The sequence below is a fragment of the Solenopsis invicta genome, chromosome 13 (assembly GCF_016802725.1).
Source record: "Solenopsis invicta isolate M01_SB chromosome 13, UNIL_Sinv_3.0, whole genome shotgun sequence".
NCBI classification, from domain to species: domain Eukaryota; kingdom Metazoa; phylum Arthropoda; class Insecta; order Hymenoptera; family Formicidae; genus Solenopsis; species Solenopsis invicta.
In genome coordinates this window covers 2,931,255-2,957,218 of record NC_052676.1, presented here as the reverse complement: position 1 = coordinate 2,957,218, position 25,964 = coordinate 2,931,255, and the positions used below count along the sequence as shown (strand labels likewise).

Here is a 25,964-nt window from a genome sequence, read left to right as displayed (position 1 = left end):
ACCTTCTGTAACGACCGCTTGACAGCAAACTCGGTGTAGCGCCGGAAGCGATAAATGACGTCATATAGCTACGCCTCGGATTACCAGCGGTGATTGATGAAGATGTACGGATACGAGTTAAAATCCAAGGCAGTGACCGTCATTGATCGTTTACGAAGCGATCGAGAATCTGCAATCGGGAGAGCCACACACCCTGAAAAAAACGAGTTTTGTAACAGCCAGCAAATGAGTGAAATAATATTGATTAAATAATTGACTAATAATTTTAATATAATCCAAAAAAATAATTTTGTTTTTTAAATATTTATTAATAATATTAAATATTTAGAAAAGTAGAATTTTATTTTATATTCCTTTCAATTTATTAAAATTATTTTTATTTATATTAACCAGATTTAACTTAATTTTTCTAAATATTTAGTAATTATAACTAAATTCAATAATACTAAATATTTAGAAAAGTCAAATTATTTTATTCCTTTCAATATATTAAAATTATTTTTGTTAACCAAATATTAACCAAATATTTAATTGGCGTTATTTCACTCAATATTTGATAGTTATTACCAAGCTCTTTTTCTATTGCAAAAAAATAAATATTCTTGTTTTGAAACTGTTTTTATTTTTGAAATGTTAAATATTGAAACGCTAATGTTCATTTTTTTTTATCAGTATAGGTTAACTCTAATTTCGACTTTTACTCTTAACTTACTCTTTATCTTTTTCTAGAATTCTAATAATTGAAAAAACATAAAAAGTAAATTGAACTAAGATTAAAGCCGGTCTACAGATTAGATAATCTAAAGTTGAGTGAGACGAAAGAATGAGACCATTTGTCCATTTTTACCAATGTATTTTTTTATCTCGGCTTAACTTACTGTTTTTTGCTCAATTATTAAAACTTTATAAAAAGAGGAAAAGTTTTTATAAATTGTATGTGTCACATCTCAAAGTATTATAAAAAAATTTTTAAATTATAGACACTTCTTATTATTACTTTAAAGTACCTGTGTAAATAAATTATTTGTTTAATTAAATTGTTTAAACAAATAATTTTTTAATTCAAAGCAAATACTAAAATGAAACAAACAATTTAGTTGTTTCCAGTTTTAAAAATATATTTCTTTTATTTAAAAAAAAGATTTGCGTTACACAGTCAAACTATTTCGTTAATTTTAATAAAAGGAACAACTAAAAAATATCTTCAAATAAAAAAAAAATTTTTTTTTAACTGTATAGCAATGTACAAATTTCTTTGATTAAAAAAAAAATATTTTTTGATTCAAAGAAACTTTTTTCTGGGTGCAAAACATCTTTAATCTGAGATTGAAGTTAATTTACATTGGTAAAAATGTACATTATTAATGCAGGCGATTTGTCCCTCATAAAACATTGATGCGTTCCCCGCGAAGATTGGTAGATACGAACATAAAGGCCTCTCTCATCTCGGACGTGACATTTTCCGGAAATGAGTGTGTCCAATGTTGTAACGAAATTACTCATAAATGAACATCTTGCCCCGTGCAAAATGGACTGCATTTGTAGACCTCAAATTCTCGAAAGACGCATGGAAAAGAGAGAATAATCAACGATTGAGAGATCAAAATGTAATTTTTCGTTGCACCGCGAGATGCGACCTTATAAGCACTATAATATTATTTAATATTAAATAATATTCCTGAAATATTATTTAATATTAATAAAAAGTAGTTACATGTCTACTCCTGATAATATATGAATATTATTTGAGAAGTGAACATTATTCTTTACTTTAATATTTTAAATTATCGGGAATATTATAACTTTTCAATGTAATAATTATAAAATTTATGCATAATAATTCACATTAATTTTTGAACGAAATAATATTTGCGGAACATTTTTATAATATTCTACGGATATTGAAATAATATATCACCATTATATAAGCGGATTCTTAACATTAATACAATATTCTTATAATATTAAAAAAATATATTCTCAGAATTATTTTAATATTATTTTAAGTTTTAATATTCGTATAATATTCTAGGAATATTATAGCGCTTACAGAGGAATTGCACGATTCTAAAGATTGAACATATATTTTATTTCTCTTCTCTCTCTCTCTTCCTCTTTTTCTTCTTCATGGTGCAGTTTAAAGGTTTCGAGAGCTGGTGATTTAGACAGAGTCGACAGTCGCGTCGAGTTCCGCTCTTTGAGACTTTAACGATGACGACGACAACGGCGACGACGACGCGACGACGACGACGACGACGACGACGACGGCGGTGGCGGCGACGGGAGACGACAACGGGACAATGAGCGATAAGTGTCTCTGATTTTCTCGAGTGACGCAGCCACTTTCGTGCCCGGGGTCTCGAAAGTAGGCACGAAGGAGTCTCGAAAGTTAAGTCGCACTATTTGTAAATCGTGAAACTCCTCGCGATCGCGAGCAGCAGATTCTCGTTGTCTCTCGTTGCTCTCCTTCCTCTTTCCCGACTCTCTCAAATCATCGACGATGCATGTTGATGATGATGATGAAGCTGCACGCTACTACTAACGACGAGACGGAAGAGACGCGCTTGACGTTCGTTCTCACATTTCGCTGCGTCCGTCGTCGAGTCGAATTTTATTGACTCGAATCTCGCCGCGTTTTTCGCAACGCGAGACCCCGTCGATTGCCTCATCAGTACGGTGGCCATTAATATCGCGAGGCCGTCAGTAATTTTTTGTTCATAAGAAGGGGAAATTGCGTGTCGTGAGGCAAGCGCGGGATACTTAACATATCGTGTTAAATTAACATAATTATTTTACGAAAGCGGCCTCCGCGAAGTATTCGCGATCTGTTCGCGTCACGGTAGGTTTGTGAGAAAATTGGAGAGAATCGGTGCAAAATTACAATTTTAACACATTGAGTATGATATTGCGAGAACAACGGTGTAAATTTCATACGTGCTTTCAAGGACCGAGAGAGGCATTATGAACGCGCGAAGGATTATTAATGCACGAGATTTAACGTCATTTTCAACTGTAAAAAGTGTAGAAAAAAACATGTTTATACCTGAGATGTTTACACCTTTTTCAAAACGAACGTCCGATAATAAAAGACGTTTCAGGTTTAAACGTTTTAGTGTTTGAAATCTAAACACCTTTTAAAAGCACTTTTAGTTTTTTGAAAAACGAAGACAAGAAATTTAACATTTTAATAGCTTAAGCACAAGTGCGTAATATTATTTAATATTAAATAATAATCCTGAAATATTAAAAATAATTATATGTCCACTTCTGGATAATATATGAATATTAAATTATATGAAGAAGTAAATAATATTATTTAATATTTCAGTTTTTCAATATTTTAAATAATCGGAAATATAATAATTTTTAAATGTAATAATTATAAGGTTTGCAAATATTTTATGCATAATAATTCACATGAATTTTTAATCACAATAATATTTGTAGAACATTATTATAATGTTCATAAACAGGCATATAACTTAATAATACAATATTCCCATAATATTAATATAATATTAAAAGTATTGACTAATATTCTCGGAATATTATTTTAATATTATTTTAATTTTTAATAATATTTTAGGAATATTGTGTGCTTATAGGATTAATACTCTGTACATGTGATTCGACAATTTTGTTCTGTAAATTTTTTTCTTAGAAAAACTAAGAGCACTGCAATTTGTTATAACGTTTATATACAATTGTTTATTTAGATAAAAACAACTATACTGAGAAAAAATTATTTACTTGGTTTACAATGGTATGATAAAATAATTATGGTTAAAAGTTTCATTTTTTTATAATTGTAGCTGTAATAATATAATTAATAATATAGTTAATGATAATAATCTGGAGTTTAAAATATAAACATTTTTACTATAGCTTTACTATAATTTATAATCATTTCAAACATTAATAATAAATCGCGATAAGAATAGGTTCCTAACGTGATTTATTTCTTCAGAGCCTTTCCTAATACAAATGTTAGCAATAAATTACCAAGATATGGATGATAACAATAGAAGAAACTTTTTCGTAGTAAATGCAATTATAGTAAATATAACTTTTCTTAACATTCCCCTACTACATAGTAATAATAATTAATAGCTATAATTTACATGATTAAAGCTATAAATATTGTTAGTACCGACTATAAATTATAGTTACAAGTTAAGATAATTTTAACTTTTTTTTTAATACTTTGTACAGGTGTAAAAGTGCAAGAGTCATTGAAAAATTTTTTTATATGTACGCAATCAAGATTAATTTAGAACATTGAGAGAAAAAAATGGCTATAATTTATAGTCGATGCCAAATGTATACATATTTGTAGCTCTTTGAACGATGCAAATGATAGCTATTAATTATTATTACTACGTAAATAGTAAGCGAAGATTAAAAAAATTATATTTGTTATAATTATGCATGTCCTACAGAAAAATTAATTTTTAACATTTATATCTTGGTATTGTACTATATCATTTAAAATTATCATAATTCGTAGCAAAGTTTTGTTGTAAAACTATAAACATTATTACTTTATATATAAAAGTGGAGCTCCTGTTAAAAATAGGCAGCAGAATTTAATGTAATGTAACAAAAGCAAATTTCAAGCGGGTACATTAAAAACAATTTTAATTATTAATTTTATTAAAAGTGTTAAATTTTATGCACGCACTTTTTAGTTATAGATATATTAAATTTAATGTACTTGAAATTTAATGTTTAACTTAAAAATACATTGAACTTCATGACATTTGTAACAGTGTAACTATTTTATCGTGCAATTATAATCACAAGTATCCAGAGTTGAGTGGTAACTATTTAAAAAGTTAAAAGTGAAATAATAAAGTTAAAAGTTAGTAATTTTTAACTTAACTTTGTTAATTTTTAATAATTTAATTTTTAACTCTATCTAGTTATTTTTAAAACATAAACATTAATTTATTAGCCCTTGCTCAATTAAAAATTTATCTTTGTAAAGAAAAAATGAAAGATTCTATGTTATTGTATTTTATATTATAAATTTATTTTACAAATATTAAATTTGTTTGACGGTTTATATTATAATTGTTGTGAGTAATACAACTTAAAAAATTTATGAATTCCAAATTTAATATACACTCTAAATCCAAGTGTGTAATTTTTATGCACTTAAGTAAAATGTGTAGTCACTTTTTACGCATTTCTCTGCGTATAATTTTTGTACTTTTTACGTTTAGACGTGTAATTTTGCGTGCTTAAACGTCTATCAGTGTTAAATTACGCGTCTAAACGTGTAAAAAGTACAAAAATTACACAGAAAATATACAAAAAGTAACTACACGTTTTATCTGTGTGTGTAAAAATTATACACCTGGATTTGGACAGTGTAAACAATGCTCGTGAAAATTAACTTTTAATTTAACTCAAGCTAATTTAATCTTAACGTAACTTTTAACCAGTTAATCTTTTATTCATGTAACTTTCAACGTAACTAATGTCACAAAAGCCATTAACTTTAACTTAATTCAGTTAAAAATATATATTAACTTAGCCAACCCTGCAAATACCAAATATTTTTTCCCGAGTGAAGTGTCGTGACTCAATGTGTGTGCAGAGTGTTAAAATTAAACACTTCTCCTCTAGGAGTGATGCGCGAAGCCGAAAACCTGTTTTTTTTTCTTTTCTTCAATTTTTAATAAATCCTTTGCAGCTCGGTACGGAGAGTGTTTTGATCTTATCCTCGACAGTTGTGGCCTCATACGTTTCGCGAAACGAGGCGTCATCGTGAAATTCGCGCGGTGCCTCTCGCAAGTCCGGATATACCGGATCGCGGAGCCGGGACCTCCGCTCGCATGGTCCCAATTGCCACACTTTGCCGAATTACTTGTTACGACAGAGCACGTGTTTCTTCGCGTTCCAAGGCCGCAAGGTCACTGACAGGCCCGGCCCGGCCCGGCTCGGCTCAGTGGTAAAAGTCGGTCGCCTGCATGTTAATCGCATGGATTAACTGTGAACGCCCGTTCACAGTTAATATATGTATTTCTCTCGTGTCTGTTTCCTCGTCATCATAATTCTGCAGTGCGAAATTAAATCGTTGACCGCCTTATCCGATTCTGCTTATCGCCTCGACGAAATTAACGGTAGAACGTTCGTCCCTTCGATGGGACCGCTTTCGCGCTGCAATTGACAAGATCTATTGACAAGAATTATTTTTCTTTGTGATTATCAAAGCGAGAAACGATAACAAAGTTTTGCTTTCTTTGTCGCCGTGCAATCTCTACAGCTAAAATAAACGGTTTTCGCGGAAAATCTGGGAAAACCGATTAGCGTCATTATATTTTTGTTCTCGCCGAAGAGTCCACGAGGAGGAGCTAAAGAAAAATGTCGTGATCTCGAGCTTCTACGTTCTGTACATCCTTCTTGAATTCATAATACTATGTAAATTTATTTTTATCTATAACTCATCGCTGAAATAATGAACATTTAGAATGATCGGTAAATTACGTTACGCGATTTCCTGACAAATTCATTAAAGAAATAACGATAAATTGTCTCGTGTTCTCGAGACATTCCATCACTCTTGGATTTACAAATCGAATTAAAAAGATCGAATCAAAGGCTTAAATTGATCGACAAATGGTGTCGCGTAGGCAATAATTTTGTCAAAGAAATAATGAAAGAGACATCTTGTGATCTTGAGACACATTCCGTCACATTGGATTTATAAACAGCAGCCATGAAATATCTCTTAAAGATTTGTTGGATTAAAACGATAAAAAAGAAAACATAAATTGATCGATAAGTTACGTATAACATTTACCGGTAATTCTATCAAAGATTCTGGAAACAATTTAAGAAAGAAAGATGTTTAATGGTCTTGTGACGTTGCGTTATTCTTGGATTTATAAATAGCCGTCAAACATCTTCAATGATTTCTCACTTAAAACGAGGAAAGAGCTTAAATTGATCGACAAATTGTGTCGCGTATGTTTCCACAATTTTATCAAAGAAGTAATGAAAGAAACATCTTCGGACCTTGAGACTTCTGTCTAGTTGTCTTTAATACGATTTCTCGGATTGAAACGACGAAAAGCATAAATTGATCGCGTGCGTAGCAGTAGTTTTTCTAAAGATTCCAGAAATAATGAAAGAAAACGATTAATGATCGTGTGACACTCCGTCAATCTTGGATTTATAAATACCAGACGTCAAGTGCATCTGACGATTTCTCGGATTGAAATGAGCAACTTAAATTGATCAATAAATTGCGTCACGTATGCTTCGATGATCAATAAATCGCGTCGCGTATTATCTCGCTTTATCAAACATTCTAGTAATAATGAAAGAAATGTCCAATGATCTTGACACACTCCGTCATTCTTGGATTTACAAATATCGCCAAATATTTTCTTATGATTTTTTAGATTAAAACGATAGAAAGAGCTCAAATTGATCGATAAATCGCATGTCTCGATAATTTTGCCCAAGAGCCTATGTTGAAATAATGAAAGAAAGATTTAATGACGTTGAGACGTTCCGTCACTCTTGAATTAATAAATACCAGTAGGCCTATTCTGTAACTCTTAGCAACAATTCGGTATTCGTTACAACATCGTTGCGCAGATATTATACATGGTAAAAAAGAAGCTACGCAACGACACTGTAATGATACCGAGCTGTTAAGATCGTTACAGAATACGCCTACAGGTGTCTTTAATACGATTTCTTGTATTGGGACGACAAAAAGCGTAAACTGATCGATAAATCACGTATGGCATTACTAAAGACTTTAGAAACAATGGATGAAAACGTTTAATGATCCTGAGACATTCCGTCATCCTTGAATTTATAAATACCAGGCGTCAAGTGTCTCTAACGATTTCTCCGTTTGAAACGACGAACAGCTTAAATTGATCAATAAATTGCGTCGCGTATGCCTTGACACTTTTGTCAAAGGTTCTAGAAGGAATACAAGAAACGTCTAACGGTCTTGAGTCATTCTTGGGTGTATTAATACGAGGTGCCAAGTGTCTTTAACGATTTCTCAGATAGGAGCGATGAAAAAGCTTAAATTGCTCATGCATTGATAATTTTGTCAAAGATTCTAGGAATAAAAAGAAAGAAACCTCTAATAATATTGAGACGTTCGTTCTTGGATGGAAAAATATTAGGTGTTAAGTGCTTTTAACGATTTCTCGGATCGAAATGACGAAAGGATTAAATTGTTCGATAAATTATCGCATGTGCCTCGACAATTTCGTCAAAGATTGTAGAAATAATGAAAGGAACATTTGATAATCTAAGACATTCCCTCCCGTTACTCTTGGATTTATAAATACCACCAGGTGTCTTTAACAATTTCTCAGATTTAAACGATTAAATGATGAAGACATTAAATTGCCCGATAAATGCCCGCGCATACCTTGACGCGATTTCGTTCAAGGTTCTAGAAATAGTGAAAGAAACATTTAATAATCTTATTCTGTTATTCCGTTATTCTTGGATCTATAAATATCTGAAATCAAGTATTTTTAATACGATTTCTTTAATAAGATTTAAAAAGAGTTAATCCGATTGATAAATCACGTATATACCGGTTTAATTAAAGATTCTAGAAATATGTAATATATAATAATTCCCTTGAAGCATTCCGTCATTCTTATAGACTTGCAAATATCAAGAGTCGAGTGTCTTTAAAAATGTTCAATAGGATATTTTTCGAAACATTAAGAAAATTATGAAAAGATTACAGATCGTTTTATATTGTATTTGAAAATAAAAAAGAATTGGCGACACTTTCTTTATTTTTATATATAACAAATTATTTCAGTAACAAGTGGACATGAAATAAGAAATAATAAAAAAAATCTCAATTTTTTAATTCAAACATTTTAAATATTCAAGATGATTTATGTAAAGTTTCATTGCGGTGCAGAGAATAGTTTTTGTATAGTAAACAAAATTTGTTTATTTATTTATTTATAAAATAATTAAACAGACAATCATAATAATACTTTGTGTAAATTATCTTACATAAAAAAATTGAGACCTTTCTTGATGTTGCAAAAATAATTTATTTTTTAATAGAGTAAATAAATTATAAAAATGTTATTAAATAAAAATATAATATGTTTTCATATGTATATAGTTCATTTGAAATGTTAATATTAAATTTTATTCCAAATATTATTTATTTCTCAGAGACTGTATGTCCGATACATCCTTAACAATTTCTCAAATTGAAACGACGAAAAGGTTAAATCGCTCGATAAATCGTGTGCTTCGCAAGCCGACAGTTTCGTCAAAGATTCTATAAATAACGTGAAAAATGTCTAATGATCTTGAGACATTCCGTTATTCCTGAATTATAAATACCAGCCATCGAATATCTTTCTTGATTTTCTGGTTTGAAAAGCTACGAAAAGCTTAAATTGGTCGATAAATGACATTTATCTATCGTAATTACGAAGATCGGACCGTAATAATTACGCGCCGATTATCGATCATCGTTCTAAATGGTGCGCTTGTCTGATCGCAGGAACACGATGGTGCTGCGCATCCACGACGACCTGATGTTCGGCGGCGGCGGCGGCGGCGTGATAACGCATTCGCCGCGCATACCGCAGATGGAGATGATGAAGGTCCACATTCCCTTCACCTTCAAGCTCCACGAGAGCTTCAAGAGCACGTACGCCGGTAAGTCCTCATCCGTCTCTTCACGTCTCTTCTTCGTTCGCATGTCGCGCTCGCGTCTCTGATCCTCCACATCCTCCCAGCTGGGCTGGGCCAACCGCGGCCGAGACTCGCGGGTGATTTATAATTGTTTGCTTTAGCGCGCGGAGTGTCGCAAGACTCCTTGCCACTTGTAACAGATTTCTTTATGTTGCGCGAGTCTCCGCGTTCTGCGAAAACCGAGAGAACCGAGTGGAAGGCGCGAGTGCACGAGGAAGACACGTAGAAGGAAGATTGACGCACGGTGAAAAAAAAAAAAATACGTGACGAGGAAACGAGAGACTTCGATTTCCCTCCGACGACAAAATTGTATTCTCAACTCGAGAATCGTTTTCTTTTCCTATAGTTTCTTCGAAAATAGGCAGCAAGATTTTCTTAACTTTAGAGGAAACTCCTCTCGTCGAAGGAGAGATTAGCAGCAAATATTATCAATTTTTATAAGGATATAGAAATAAGATATGATTTTGCAGGAGTTAATGTATTCTCAGTTTGATTTAGGACATTCTAATTCAAAATTTATGGTCCTCTTACTTCGAGAATGCAACTTTTTCAATGTCTCCTTTTTACCACGTTTTTTGCGTGCCTATTTTATTTTAAAGTAAAATTTCATTCAAGGACGTATAAAAAACGTTAAGGACGAATGTGCCGTATCTCAAAATATTGCCAAAAATTTTTTAATTTTATAAATTATTGTTCCATCCAAATTTTGAGCCTAATTCTCTTATTGGTTTTTTTTTAATTTTTTTACTTTTGATGTTTACGTAAAACCGCGTTTTGTAGTAATTATTTGCAAACTTGATGAGAAAGTGGCGTTATGAATTAAATCAGACTTTCTATTTGTAGTTACTAATGAAATTCTCATAAATAATCGTGTAAAAATTCGTTTAGATTCGCTTACAAAACGGCAACAAAACAGAATCAGTTTCATTGCATAAACCGAATTTTTCGTTCTTTTCTTCTTTGCATCTGGTTTTAGGGGAAAAAATTTGAGTCTTTACGACACAAATTTTTTATCGTCAATTAGGAGAAGACAGAAAAGAATGAACCGAGAAAGCCAACATTTTCTAAATTTCGATAACTCGTAGCTAGTATTGTACAACCAAATCGTCCTCAAAGAAAATTTGATGGTAAAAATCTGAAAATGTAGAGCAATAAACTCCTAAGAAATCCACGTTCCACATTCCACAATAGATAGAAGGGAAAATTGCCCTGGCGAAGTACCGGCGTTTCCAAATAATATTAGCTACAATGATTTCATCACACGATTTCGTTACATTGTTGCAATCCCGAGTTTGTCGGAATCAAAATAGAAAAAAAATCGCAACTCTCTATAATTAGGCAATAAGAATCTATTATAGAAAAAATGTTCGGTTTGCGTAAAGGTAAAAATTCTTTCGCGCGGGCGAGTAGATCGCGGCTGTAGATCGAAGGGATAATCGATCTTGCTGCACACACCGAAGAAAAAAAAAAGTGTAGGCGTGCAGCGAAGAAAAGAATTTAGTAATAGCTATCAAATCTTGAATGAAGAAATGCCAATTAAATATGTGGTTAATGTAACCACAACTAATTTTACTTTTATAAATATTCCGTAAGTATAATAATATTTATCACTTTTAGTAACATTTACAAAATATTTAGAAAAGTAAATCAAATTAAATAGAGAACATCGATCCGTATGTGAAAACACAATAATAAACGGAAAGCCTTATAGGTCGTAATTAAATGTATTTTGTAGAAGCAATCAAAATTTTTGTTCTGACAGAATATTTTATTCGCAGTTAAAAAGCGTCTCGACTAAACAGCCTTTGCTGAAGGCACTAGATCTTTTTTCCCCTACACAGAAACAAAATTAATATGAAACCAACAATCTTTGTTTCATATATAAGCAAGAATATAAAATCTTCTTGGAAGAATTTATAATCTTAAGCAGACATAAATTTGCTTATATGAAGAAAATTTTTTTCTTTATGTAAGCAAATTATGTCTGTTTAAGGCTATAAATTTTTCCAAGAAGGTTTTATATTCTTGGTTATATATGAAACAAGAATTGTTGATTTAATACTAAATTTTTTTCTGTGTATAACAGTGAAGTCATCCCAGCTTTACAAATTCGTTATAGTTCGCCTTAGAATTTTGCATTAATCTCTGTCTAAAGGTTGTATAGAATAGTATGAATCTTTATTTAATTGTAAATCATAAAAAAATCAATGAAAATTATAATTTATTATAATTATATAAATTTATTATTATTATTCGCTTCTATTATAATTAATTATATTAATATATAAAGAGTTACAAAATTGGCATTATTTTACTCAACATTTGGTAGCTGTTTTCAGTGCAAACACTTCAGTGCAGCTATCAGACGTTGAGTTGAAAAATTCGGTTGATATAATTAAAAATAAATTTACTTTCCCAAAAAATTTAGTAAATTACCAAGCTAGACTAATACTAAATATTTGGAAAAGTCAAATTACTTTCGGTTACCTTAATCGAAATATTTCACTCATTATTTGATAGTCTATTACATTACCAAATTCTTTTTTTTTTTTCTTTGTAACATATCGGAAAAAGACCATGGCGGAATAGCCGGTCAGTTCGGGCCGATCGCGTAGCGGAAAGTGGGTCATCTTGATAGCGCGCGCGCGCTCGTAACGAGAAGAAAAAGACGAGAGCGTCAGGTGTAATTGGCATGCCAGATGACAGCGACGGCGAAGGCGCACCGGCTGAATTACGAAACGCGCCACCTTGACCGCACCGTTGTCCCAGTCCGGGTCACTGCGAGTCGCTTGACTTTTATCGGCCGTCATTAATCGCGTCCTTTGCCGAGAGTCCTCCGCCTCCGCGTTCCCTCTTCGCTTGTCAGTGCTCGGTGTTTTTCCTTATCCTTCCGATGCGCTCGGCCGCAGGGCTAGTGTTGCGCAATCGGCAAGTGCCTTGGCACATGCGACTTACAATTAGCCGCGTTCGACGCGATGAAAAGTGGACGGATACACCGAAATAATAAATAGCTACCAAATGGTGAAATAATTGAATATTTGCTTAATGTAATCACAGATAATTTTATTCCTTCTAAATATTTAGTTTGTGCAATAAAATTTAGCAATATTTACTAAACTAGAACAAAACAAGCGCGCGCTACGCGAGCGCTATAAAGCTTTTAATAGTGAATGTATATTATATTTAAATAAATATAAAAAAATTAAAAAATTAATCAAGTTCAAAAAAATTTTACATAAATTAATAAAAACAATTTTTTTTATTTTTTTATTATTATTGATTTATGTAATACAGTTATAATTAAGTATAACTAAAGATGTGTGTGTGTCTGTGTGTGTGGCTGTGTGTGTGTCTGTGTGTGTGTCTGTGTGTGTGTCTGTGTGTGCTTCTGAATAATTAAGGGGCATAGTAGTGGAAAGAATGTTCTTAATCCGTTACCATAAAAAAAATTCGGCGGTAAACAGCGGGAAATCTTTTTTAACATTGACATATACTTAAAAAAGATCTTAAAAAAAATTTGTTGACGATACATTAAAATACCATCGCTGAAATTATGCAAATTTTTATATTTATTATTACCGCATAGCTGCCGCTCTCATGTTTAGATTGTGTCATCGACAGGAATCAGTTTTCTTAAAAAAATTGTGTCAAGGATACTGTCTCAAGGATACAATCAATTCAATGTCGCCCACTCAAAGAATGCGGAAAGATTTAAATATATGTATGCTGTGCATCCAATTCCTCTCTCTCTCTCTCTCTCTCTCTCTCTCTCTCTCTCTCTCTCTCTCTCTCGAAAAAAAAGAGAAAGTAATAAAAGAGAAGGTAGATATAAAAAATATGGCAATGGGAGTAACGAAATTAAAGAAAGGTAGCAAAGGAGTAGTAATTATGGGTTGTGAAACTGGAGAAAAGGTGAAAAAATTGAAAAAGACAGTACAAGCTAAACTGGGAGAGCATTATAAAGTGCTCGAGTCGTCTCGATCGAAACCAAAAGTAAAAATTGTTAACATAAATTTAGAAGAGATGAACTTAGATGATAATGAACTTATAAATACAATTAAGAAGCAGAATAAAATAGATACAATATGCGAATTGTGAATGGTTAAAGAAAAGAAGAGAATGATTAAAGAAAAGAGTAACAATCAAAGAAGAGGAAATGACGAAGGATCAATAATAATGGAAGTAGATGAAGAGACGCACGAGCTGATATTGAAGAAATCAAAACTAAATATAGAATGGAAGAAATGTCCTGTATTTAATCACATCAGTGTCTAAAGATGTTTTAAATGCTGGGGGTACTTCCAAATTGCTAAAAATTGTACGAGAGAAGAAACATGCTGCAAATGCGCAAGGAATCATAACTCGCGTGTTTGCACAGCGACGGAGAGCAAATGTGTGAATTGTATGTTCAAAAATAGAACATACAATCTAAATGACGACCATAAAGCCATCAGTCAAGAATGTCCTATTTTTAAAAGGGCGTTACAAAAAGAGAAAAGGAGAGCAGGTTGGGAGGATACAAAACAGCAACTACAGAGGAAAGAAGAAATAATTATGTATACAAATGCGCAGAGCTTACCAGCGTATATAGATGAACTTCAGCATCAGGCTATTAGCCCAGGAATTTTAGGATTTTACTTCGGAAAAAATGCCACCTAGCTAAATTTTTGCACACACCTTTATTTAGACATTATAAACAAGGTGCAAAAAGTCCCCATCGATATCGTGTTAGCTTCAAAAGTTATTCGAGGTCAAAGGTCACAAAAATTGATTTTTTGTGAATATATCGCTTTCTATTAGTCGTACGTCAATTATGGTTATTATAAAAATTGTAGATTGAATTGTTCTCTACAACAAATGTTCTGTACATTTTTCATGTACGAACAACCGTTTTCACGTTATACGGCCAACAAAGTGTTCGCAGAACACTAATAGCAATACATTTGTTTCCACACCACCTTCGAGGTAGAATATAAGGCGCGTTTTTTTTTACATGGTTTTCCCTGTAGGGAAGGGAATTTCTGAGCAAAGAACCTGCATCAAGTTTTGTTTCAAGCTTAAAAAAACTGCTGCAGAAACCCATCGCATGCTTGTGGAAATATTAGATAAAATTTTAATTTTGATTGGTTATATGATAAGACTTTTTACTCAATATAAATTTTACTTTAAATCCAAATGTACTTTTTTACATATATACTTGTAAATTAATTGAAAATATTTTCTACATATTTCTTACTATTTAAAATCAGAGCGTATTTGAAACATATTAATTTAGCACATTTAAATATATTAAAATATATTTAAAATATATTTTAATATATTAAAATAATATATTTAAAATATATTTGTAAATCTGAAAAAATGTTTGATTAAATTAATGAAAATAATACGAACATTTTTAATTTTTAATTAAAATATCTGGATTGAAATAAAGTGGTTCTTATTCTTTCAATTCAAAAGAAGTTTTTATAGGTTACATAATCCATTTTAACTCATAGGATTAAAATAACAATTGTTATCCTTTCTTTTTTCAGAATCAATCATATGTTTAAAATATTAACAATTATAATAAAATAATTAAATATGTTTTATTTATCCTTTATAGTTTTGTTACATTTATATAGAACAGATTTTCTAAGTTGTTGCTTGATTGCAGAATAATAGATTTTTATAAATTTGAGACTTTCCTCTTTTTGTAAACATTCAATACATTAGAAAGATTTGTAAGATAAATGTAATACTGGCCTAATAAAACTACATATAAGTATGTACAGTTAGGAGCTAAAAGATTGCAACACTTCCGTATCTAAGTTATATCTTGGAATGACGAAATTGACCGGGTGGAATCTCACCACATAAAATCAAATTATGTAGGTGTTTTCATCATGCACTTTATTCTCTTTATATATACATGTATGTATACATACGACATACGTATATTATAAATGTCGCATAATTAATAAATTATTTTGATCATTTTTTAACAAATTATTTATTTAGACGGTGCACATTCTCGTCCACCAAAAGCAACTCAATTTAATAATGGAAATGTTAATTATGAATTACAAATCTTATCAAGTACCCGAATTTCATGTTTAGGAAAATATAAATTTGAAAACACATTAAATCTGCCAGAACCGGAAGAAGTTAATTTTTCGGAAATTTTGAATACAACAACAAGAGTCAGTAAGTTTCTCAGGTTTATCAATTTATTATATAAATAAAGAAAGTCGACAATACTAACAAAAATTAATTATACAATACATCACATTTTTTAATGCATCACATTAACATTTTAATATAAAATAAAATTCTTCTTTAACAATAAATAATTATTATAGTGATAGAAGGTTTATATCAAAACAAATTTTGTAACATTATATAATAATAAATTAAATAAAAAGATAGGTTGCGGTTCAATAACTGACGGAAGATACAAATTGAAAGTTCACGTATCAAACTTCGATACAGAAGATTATGATGACTAAAATTTAAAAAAGGGAGATAAAATAAAAATAATAGTAATGATATAAATAGGTAAAGTATAAAAGAAATGAGTACAAATTTATATAATATAAAAAATGTGAAAAAATTTATACACTTTTTATAAAATTAAAAAATTTTTTTTTATTTGTGTGCACCAATTACCATATCTATTTACCAATTTATTAAAATATTCATACTTTTAACTAAATATATATTTTTTATAATAAATCTACATGATTACATGGACATTTTTTCCCATTTTTAATTTAGTATATTTAGTGTTACACACGCACGCGCGCGCGCACACGCACACACACACACACACACACGCGCGCGCGCGCGCAGCTATAACGTAGTTAGTTAAAACTATAACTGTCAAAACGCAATCTCCACGATGACAGCAACTCACGAAGTAAGCACAACGCGAGAACCAATGAGCATTTTGGAAAAGCGGCAACAATAAACTTCGAGAGACTGCGACTATCGATTTAACACGGATTTTTTCAGAAAGGATATTCAGAAATGTTAAGTTATTTTTTGGTTATCAAATATTGAACTGGCATTATTTCACTCGACATTCGGCAGCTGTTGCCAAATTCTTCTTCTCTTTTTTTTTAATGTATAAAAGTGTGTTTCGAAACGTCTTTCTCGGTTTCCCATCGTTAGCGCGGTCCTCTCCTTCGCGCGAGTTGCGAGAGCGCAACTTTTTTTATTCCTCTCTTTCTCTTTCGTCCTTCTACATACACGGAAAAAAGTTTGGCTAAATAATAATCGAGCCTAAGATGATGCTAAGCGTTGATGAAATAATGAACTTCACCTCAACCGGTTAATACAATCTGATATTTACACACGCAGAAAAATATTAATTCTGTAAGAAAAGCGATTACTCAATTTACTTTTTTTTTTGCTTCTACATTGAAAAAAGAATTCGGTAATAGCTATCAAATATTGAGTGAAGTAATGCCAATTGAATATTTGGTTAATATAACCAAAAATAATTTTACTCAATATTTAGTAAGTGTAATCAAATTTGGTAATACTTAAATATTTAGAAAAGTAAAATTAGTTTTAATTTTATTAGCGAAATGTTTAATTAGTATTATTTCATTCAATACTTGGTCGCTATTATTATATTCTTTTTTTTTCAGTGTAATACATAGTAACAGTTATTTTTAACAAAAAATATTTTTTTGATAATTATTTTAAAATATACTCATGCAAATTAAATAAACTCATTATCATACATTGAAAAAAAAAAAGAATTTATACTCTCTCGAGGAATATAAAAAAAAATTATATGGAAGAAACATTAGAACGACAAGCGAATTTTTGTTTTAACTCACTAATCTTGATCGAATTGTTAAATTATTGTACATGACTCTGAATATATTTTGAATTAATTTGATGCTTACAATGAACTCAGATTTGCAAATAAGTGATACTTATTTTAAATAATTATTATTCAAGTAAATGATGAATGTATTTTAAGAATATTATCAACAAAATATTCTTTGTATAAAGAAAACCGTTAAACTTAAAAGAAGATAACTAAAATTGAGTCGTCTCTAGTTTTTCTTAGCGCAAAACATTTTTTGCGTACACGTAGAAAAAATTCGGTATTAAATCAACAATTCATTGTTTCTTATATAAACTAGAATATAAAATCTTGGAAGAATTTATAATCTTAAACATACATAATTTGCTTACATGAAGAGAAAAATTTTCTTCATGTATGCAAAAATTCTTGCAAGAAGATTTTATATCCTTGCTTATATATGAAACAATAAATTGTTGATTTGATATTAATTTTTTTCTGTGCAGTGATATTTAATATCGTTTTATTATTGTTAATGTAATTACTAAATATTTAATTTTAATAATCAAACATTTAATTGAAACGCAACTCATCAAAAGCTCAATTATTATTATTATTATTATACCAAATTCTTTTTAGTATATTGAGAAATGAGAAGAAAACGATTTGGATCAAATTGCGCTGATTTCAAGGTTGGAAAAATGATGTTTTAAACACATAACACGTTAACACGTAATACATGTTTAAAACATTAGAAACATGTGTGTTTAGTTTTAAACGTGATATTTATCAAACCTAGTTGATTTGTAGAAAAAAAAGAGCAGAATCATTCGCAGGATTGGATTATGCAATGCTCACCGAACAGGATTATGCAGCGTCCTAAAAAAAAAAAAAGAAAAAAGCGAGACTTTGTCGAGGAAAAAACACGTGTAATAAATATCACGGTCACCTACGAGAGCGGAATTCGAAAACGCCGATCGCCCTTGATTTGTAGCACGAATCTTGATCCCGTGGAGCATCGACGTTCGATGCTCGAAGTACATCGATAGATATGTAGATAAATGAAGCCATCGATTCCGTGGCGAGTCGAAAACTCCCTGAGAAGTTATTTCGCTCGCAATTGTGCACCGTGTCTATCTCCGTTTCTATTTTAAAGCCTTTCGATTATGAAATCTTTGATTACAAAAATGTAGGTTTTATCGATTATCTCGGCATTACTGCTATTATATCATTGAATACCGATATTACAAAATAAAACAGTTTCGTTGAGCGTATGTGTGCTGGATGTTTCACGAAGGGAATTGCAAGAGGTAACTTTCCTTCGCGTCATTTCTTCTGTCAAACGTACGCTGGAACGTACAAATACATTGTACGTTTCCAATGTCCATTTGACACGCTTTGTTTTAATCGACTTGTAGTTCGATTACATTATATAAACATAAGATAGACATATATACATATAATTACGTATTATCATAAGATTATTACATATTATTATCGAATTTTATCATGATGCATAAACGCTTTACCGGTATACTATAATACATAACTATATACAGGGTGTCTCGAAATTCGCAAATCGAAATAACATAATGTAAAATAGTAAAATAGAAAGTTGTCGAAAAAGTAAAATGTTAAATGGTTATTTGTAAATTTTTATTTCAAACAATAGTTTTTGACGGAAGAGTTTAAAGCTGGCCAATCAAACGTGCAGTAGGATTAGTGATCGTCTAAACGCAGCTTCGCCTAGATCTCAAAAAAAAAAAAAAAAAAACTACCTACCACCTAAAATATAAAATTTAAATGACTGCTTTATTGTACTACTTTTTCGAAAATTTTCTTGCACTGAAAAAAAGTTACTTTCTGTCAAATCCTTGATTTAAATAAATGTTAGTTAAAATAATTTATATTTATAGTAATATATGATAAGTATTATAAAATAATTTACATTTATAGTAATATTAGATGAATAAAATAATTTATTTTTGGGAAATATTTGTTCTAATCAAGGAAATGATGTTAAAGAAATATTTATTTGAAAATAAAAAATGTTTTCCACTATGTTATTTTATTTTGATCATGAAAGTCGGGACTCTGTATAAGCATTTGTCAAAAATATCGTCTTCGCATAAATTCTCGGTGCAAACTAAACTTATCTGAATACAATATCATTAATATTATCTGAATACAATACTTATTAATGTTATACATAACATATTTTTGTCAAGGCATGGCACAAGTCGAGGCACCAGCCACCGAACAATCACTTGTAAATGACTGTCTAAGAAAAATATTAAGATAACAAGACTTACAAAAAATAAATTACAAATTAATCGATATTTTTTAGATCTAATTTTATTTTTTCAAGATCTACAAACGATAAATAGCAAATTAATTCATATTTTTTTACATCTAATTTTCGATTTCGATAATTTTCGATTTCGACGTCAAAATTTTTTTCGAAGTCTCGCAAATAATTACAAATTAATTGATATTTTTTACATCTAATTTCCATACAGACTTGATTGAAGTATCACCGTTTACACGAAAATGCAATTACATCGAGCTGTTTTTGTTCGTCGATCGACTGGCGCAATAACCCTAGCATTATCTTCTCCAAGGAGAACGCAATTTTCTTCTCTCCCGTACACTTACTCCAGACATTTAGTTTTATTGAAATAAACACTTGAAGATAACCGACGAGAAATTCGCTACTTTAGCTATTAACATTTTGCCGTGCCGCCTCTTAATCTCGGCTATTTCACCTGCCCGACGTTCGGTAAACCGGTCAGTTTTCCCCCGATATGGCGAATATACCATACGCGCGTATACCTCGAACGAGTCGCGAGAGACGCTGGCTGCTCGCTCGCGGCGCAAGTTACGCAAGTTGCGTAATTGCGTGCGCGTGTCGCAACTGCGGGCCCCCGAGATGTTCTCTCTCGCGCGCGCGCGCGAGCGCGTGATCCAATCGCGATTGCCGCCTTTCGCAATTCGCGAACGAGCCGAGCCGGGTATCTCCTCAGTGGGTGAGTCCGTCTCGATGTATCTCCGGCGAGAAGATCGGCGGTCTCCAGCGGTTTCCACTCGCGATTTCGTCGCTTCGTGATTTGCGAAACGACGACGAGCGGCGCGGCCGACCGGCGTGTCGCCGTTAACATTGACATTAAAGCCTCTTCCAGTCTCTTGCGCAAATCGCCAGGTGCTCGCGGATCGAATTTACGCGTGATCGACGAACCCGCCCGCCAATTGAGTTTCTCCCCATCCGCCCCTCCGCCGCCGTTCGCGTTTAAATTGCATATTTTGCAGACTAATCAACTGCTAATCAACTGACGCGCTAGATCGCAGAAAGCTAGATTCATAGTGTGGCGTAACGCCGGTCTATTTGCATCGCCGACGCCGAAAGGAGGACGAGGAGGAGAAAGGACGAGGAGCGGGGTGAAATTGGGAACAATCGCAATTGTGACGGTAACCGGTGGCGACCGTCGTTTTCCCTTTCTAGCTCCCACGATACATCGCTTTGCGATAGCGTGATCGAGGAAAGAAAAAAAAAAAAAAAGAAACGCTACAACGTCTATCGATGACGTTGATGATAAGTGGCCTCGGATTGATTAACGAGGTATGCTTAATGGATCATGAAGTTCTTTCGCGATTTGTCGCGCGGTCTGTCCCCGCGGGATATAATAAAGTACGACAAGCACGTAATCGCGCGCGATTTTATAGTAAGTTTTTCTTTTGTTTTTTTTTTCTTTCACTCGATCGGATCATGCCGGTGTATCGTGTTATCGTCAGCGAAAGAACTTTATGTATAATGCAGAAAACCGAGCTCACACCTAAGGTATGTAGCTGGTTGGAACGACACACGCCGAGTAAAACATTTATTGAACTAAATTATTTAGTTCAACCAAATATTGAGTTGATTTAGTTGATTCTTCTCATTGACAATCAGAGAGATATTTTGTGAGATAGACCGAGCGTTTAGTTAAATAGCGATCAAATGAATTTTGTAGTTACTTGTACCAAAAACTCACTGAGAAAAAAAATGTATAGTGGTGGCAACGGTAAGGGAACAACCATACAAATTTTGTTAATAGATCTGTAATATATAGTTAAGTGAACTATTTATTGCAACTAAATTAATGGTTAAGATAACTAATAAAAAATAATTGTAACATACTATGTAATAATTACAACTATTTTTTGTTGGTTCTTTTAACCATTAATTTAGTTGCAATAACTATAATATAGTTCACTCAACTATATGTTATAATTCTGTTAATTTTGTATGGTTGTCCCTTTATAGCTGTATGCCGTTAAGAAGCTAAATACTGTTTGTAACAATATTCAAAGTGAAGTGTACTAATGTATATGTACATATGTAATGTCGACATAGCGTCATACTGCGAAAAATATTAATGTTTCATGATTCTCGCCGGTTACGTGGCAACTAAATTATACTGATAATGATTACTACATTGAATAATTTTTGGATAGCTAAGCGAATAGCTAAGTAATACGTATGTACATTTAAAATTGAAGGATGTTTTGCTGTACAATACGAGCTAAAAGTTATCGAAATTTAAAAACTGAAGGCTTCTTATGTTTATTCTTTTCTTTTTTCTTAATCGACGATAAAAAATTTTGATCGCGAATGTCCGACCCTGAAACCAATTGCAAAGAAGAAAACAAAAATTTCCTTTATAACGGTTTTTGTAACGAAAATGATCATATTTTGCTACAGTTTTGAATAAATAATTTTTCAACGAGTAGGTAGATTAAAATTAAATTTCACAAGAATATTTATTACAATTTTTTTATTAGTATATGTAAAAATTTTTTTTAGTTTAATTTTCGTAATGCTACTTTCCCATCAAATTTGCAAATAAATATTTGCTGCAAAACGCGATTTTCCATAATAATCAAGAGTAAACGGAAAATTAAATAACTTTTGAATCAACAAGAGAATTGTGCTCAAATGTTACATAGATACTCAAACGCAACAATAGAACAATCTATGAAATTTTTGTTAATGCTTTGAGACATGACATCCTTAATTTTTGCCCAGGTTTTTTCTTGAAATTCCTTCACTATGCGACGAGTGAGTCACTCACGAAGTGAGAAGAACGCGACATTGAAATTCACGTGATCACGATTCCGCTCTTCTCGCATAAGACGACAGGCTTTGCGCAACAATAGAAGAAAGAGATAGACAGATGCGCGTGATTAACTGTGATTCGTTGCGCGGGGGGCGGGGGAAGGCAATTTCGCAATTGGATCGGGGTGGCGCGATCGAAAATCAGCAATTTCGGTATTTACTCGCGTCGTATTTGCGCGCGGAACCGTTTCGGATTCCGAAATATTTTACAAGGCAAATGCGGCTTCCGCTAATAAATGTTGCCGCGCGTTACATAATGTTATTTGACCGAAGCGCGGCTTTGGCGATTGGGAAATGTCTGCGAGTTTTTAAATCAATTTTCACAATAAGTGGTTTGTGAAAACGCGACGACAGGTTCGTTTCACCGCCACCAAATACGCGCGATATCACTATAATATAAGCGCTACAATATTATTTAATATTAAATAATATTCCTGAAATATTATTTAATGTTAATTAAAAGTTACTTCAATATTTTATATTATCGGGAATATTTTAACTTTTAAATATAATAATTATATAAACGTTATCAATATTTTATTCATGATAATAAATTCACATTAATTTTTGTTCACAATAATATTCGCGGAACATTTTCATAACATTCCACGTATATCGAAATTATAAATGTACATACGCCTGATTATATGCCACGAATATTATATAAAGCGGACGTACAACGTTAATATAATATTCCTATAATATTTAAAAAATATTATAGTCTCGGAATATTATTTTAATTTTTAATAATACTCGTATAATATTCAAGGAACGTTTATAGGAATATCATGACTTTAAAGACGCGGCGTGATACACAGGAACGATTCACAGCGTGCATTAAAATCCATGCTTGCGAAAGATCTCGTATTGACACGAGAAGAGGCAACAAGGTTTAGTAATGAGGATTTGATATATGAGCGTGTTGCCGATTCGTAACTTTTTCCCGTCTTAAAACTTCCTTGAAATTGAAACACGATTATACGGCTCGTTCGAAAAAAAACAAGTAACATTAAGTTATCTCATTTCATACCAAGTGATCTGGCAAAGTATGACGCCAGCACCAAGATATCTTTGGTCAGTGCTTGAATATGAAGAAGAAAAGAAAGAGCAGCGAGAAAATTGCAGAACGTGACATTTAGAAATACGTGGTATCACCCTGTCTACTTAATTTAATTGCGCAGTCGATATTATTGAATACGTGTTAATTTATAGGCAGGCACGTGTGCGTGTTTGTGTGTGTGTGTGTCTGCGTGTGTGTGCGTGTGGTTTTCTGGATTTGATATGGTCCCCTCTGAATTTTGATTGCCAGCTAATTTCGGCATTAAACCTATAAAAGATGTATCTGCCACATCTCAAAGCGAAAATTTTTTAATTTCACAAATTGTTATTATGTTTAAATGTTTGTGTAAAATTTGAAAATTATTCTCGTATCGGTTTAAAAATGATTTAATTAACTTTTTTTTTGTTTGTTCTTGATTCTTACGTGATATCGCCGTTTACAGTACTTATTTGCAAATCCAATGAGAAAGTAACATTGCGAATTGGATCGAATTTTTCTACATAAATTAAAATTTGTCATTCATTTTTATATATTAAAAATAAAATTTTAATAATATATTTCTTTATATAAAATTCTAACAAATATTCACGCAAGATTTAATTCGAATAAAAGTCATTTACACCATAAAACTACAGCAAAATGGGATGTTGAAAACATTAATAAATCTATTATTTCAATATTTCGCCCCTGCATAAGCACACTCGGTTTTTTTTATCCAGTCCAATTTTTTTTTGCTGCTCTAGGCTTTCAAAAAAAATCTAAAAAAATTCAAGATTACTTTTCAATATTTATGTATTCTACATTACTAAATAGTTGTTTAATTCCGATGTTGAAACCATTATTTAATAAAAAAATGAAATTTATTCGGAGAAATTTGAGAGTGAAATTCCGTGTGGGTTAAACAAGATCCAAAGTCCCTACGAAGAATTAATGTCTTAATATAATTAGTATAATTTAATATATTGTTTTTTAATGTTTTAAAAAATGCTTTGCAAATTCATTCTCAGTCAGATAAATAGAACAAATTATTATCAACAAATGGGCGACTGGGTCTCTTTGCGGAAAGTTACGTGTCATCCAAACATAGGTAACGTGGCAGTTAAAGGCTTAAGAGGGATTTTTAAGGAGTTCAACGTAAAAATAAATTAACTTCTTTTTTCACACATTTTTATGATCCGAAATGTTTTATGACCTTAACTCTCAAAGTGATTTTATGAAATTCAAATAATTTATTTAGTGTTTTAACGGTCAATTAGGCACGGTGTACATCAAAAGATTTTAGCGCGCACGATTCTCTCTTACTCTGTTCAAAACCGGTCCCTTCCCATTTTAAATTCTACTTTGAAAAAATATATATATATATTCACAACGTGTTCCTTACCAGATCTGTGTCAATATATTTAAACGTTTTTTCTACAACTTGCGAATTTGATGAAATGAGTTAAACTTTATGTGTGCCTTTTTTTAAACCGGTCGCGATTTCGTTCACAGTTGGGTTTCATTGTTTGTCATGGTAAAGGACACACAGTCATATTTATGAAGCTGAAAATAAACTTTGGATCGTTTCGTTTCAAACTGGTAGAATGAGCGCAAATCTTGGGAAACCGCGAACAGAATTATATTTCAATGCATTAATGCATTTGCAATTATATTTCATTGCAATAAACAATAAAACGCGATAAAGTTAAATCTTTTTCAAAATAAAAGATGGGCAGACACGTACGTAAAACATCAATACTACAAGCGTTTTCATTTTACAGAAAAAAATTCTTAAAAGTAGTTTTAAAATCAGCTATTTGAATAAATCCTTTTTAACTTTTTGGAACCCGATTTTTTTTTTGTTTTGATAATTATTTTGGACAATTTTTATTAATAGACAACCTGTAAGTATGACACATGCGGTATCTCGGAGTACTAGATGAGACATATACATCCTCAAAGAGTTAAGGATGTATCAAATATACAGTCACTGCAAGGTAAATAAAATAAATGAATTATATACATATGAAAGTGTGTGAATACGATTATATTTTTATTTAATTATTCTATTTGTTATTAAAATTATTTATTACGACATTAAGAAAAATCTAAATTTTTTGTGTTAGTACTTTAAATATTCAAGACGATTTATACAAAGTTTTATTGCGATTGTCTGCTTAGTTATTTTAAATAAATAAATTTAGTTTATTTTACAGAATTGATGTCTGCATCGCAATGAAACTTTACATAAA

At 31.6% G+C, this 25,964-nt stretch overlaps 1 protein-coding gene across 3 annotated transcripts in view; it reads left to right on the top strand.

Annotated features, from left to right (window-relative positions):
* LOC105197354 (cell growth regulator with RING finger domain protein 1) overlaps positions 1–25,964 on the top strand; it is a 53,941-nt gene that overhangs the window by 3,376 nt on the left and 24,601 nt on the right. For all 3 annotated transcript variants that reach the window (XM_026139281.2, XM_026139280.2, XM_026139282.2), the window contains exon 2: positions 9,527–9,684. In XM_026139281.2, the coding sequence (XP_025995066.1) occupies positions 9,527–9,684 (158 nt within the window). The remainder of the gene's footprint in view (positions 1–9,526; positions 9,685–25,964) is intronic.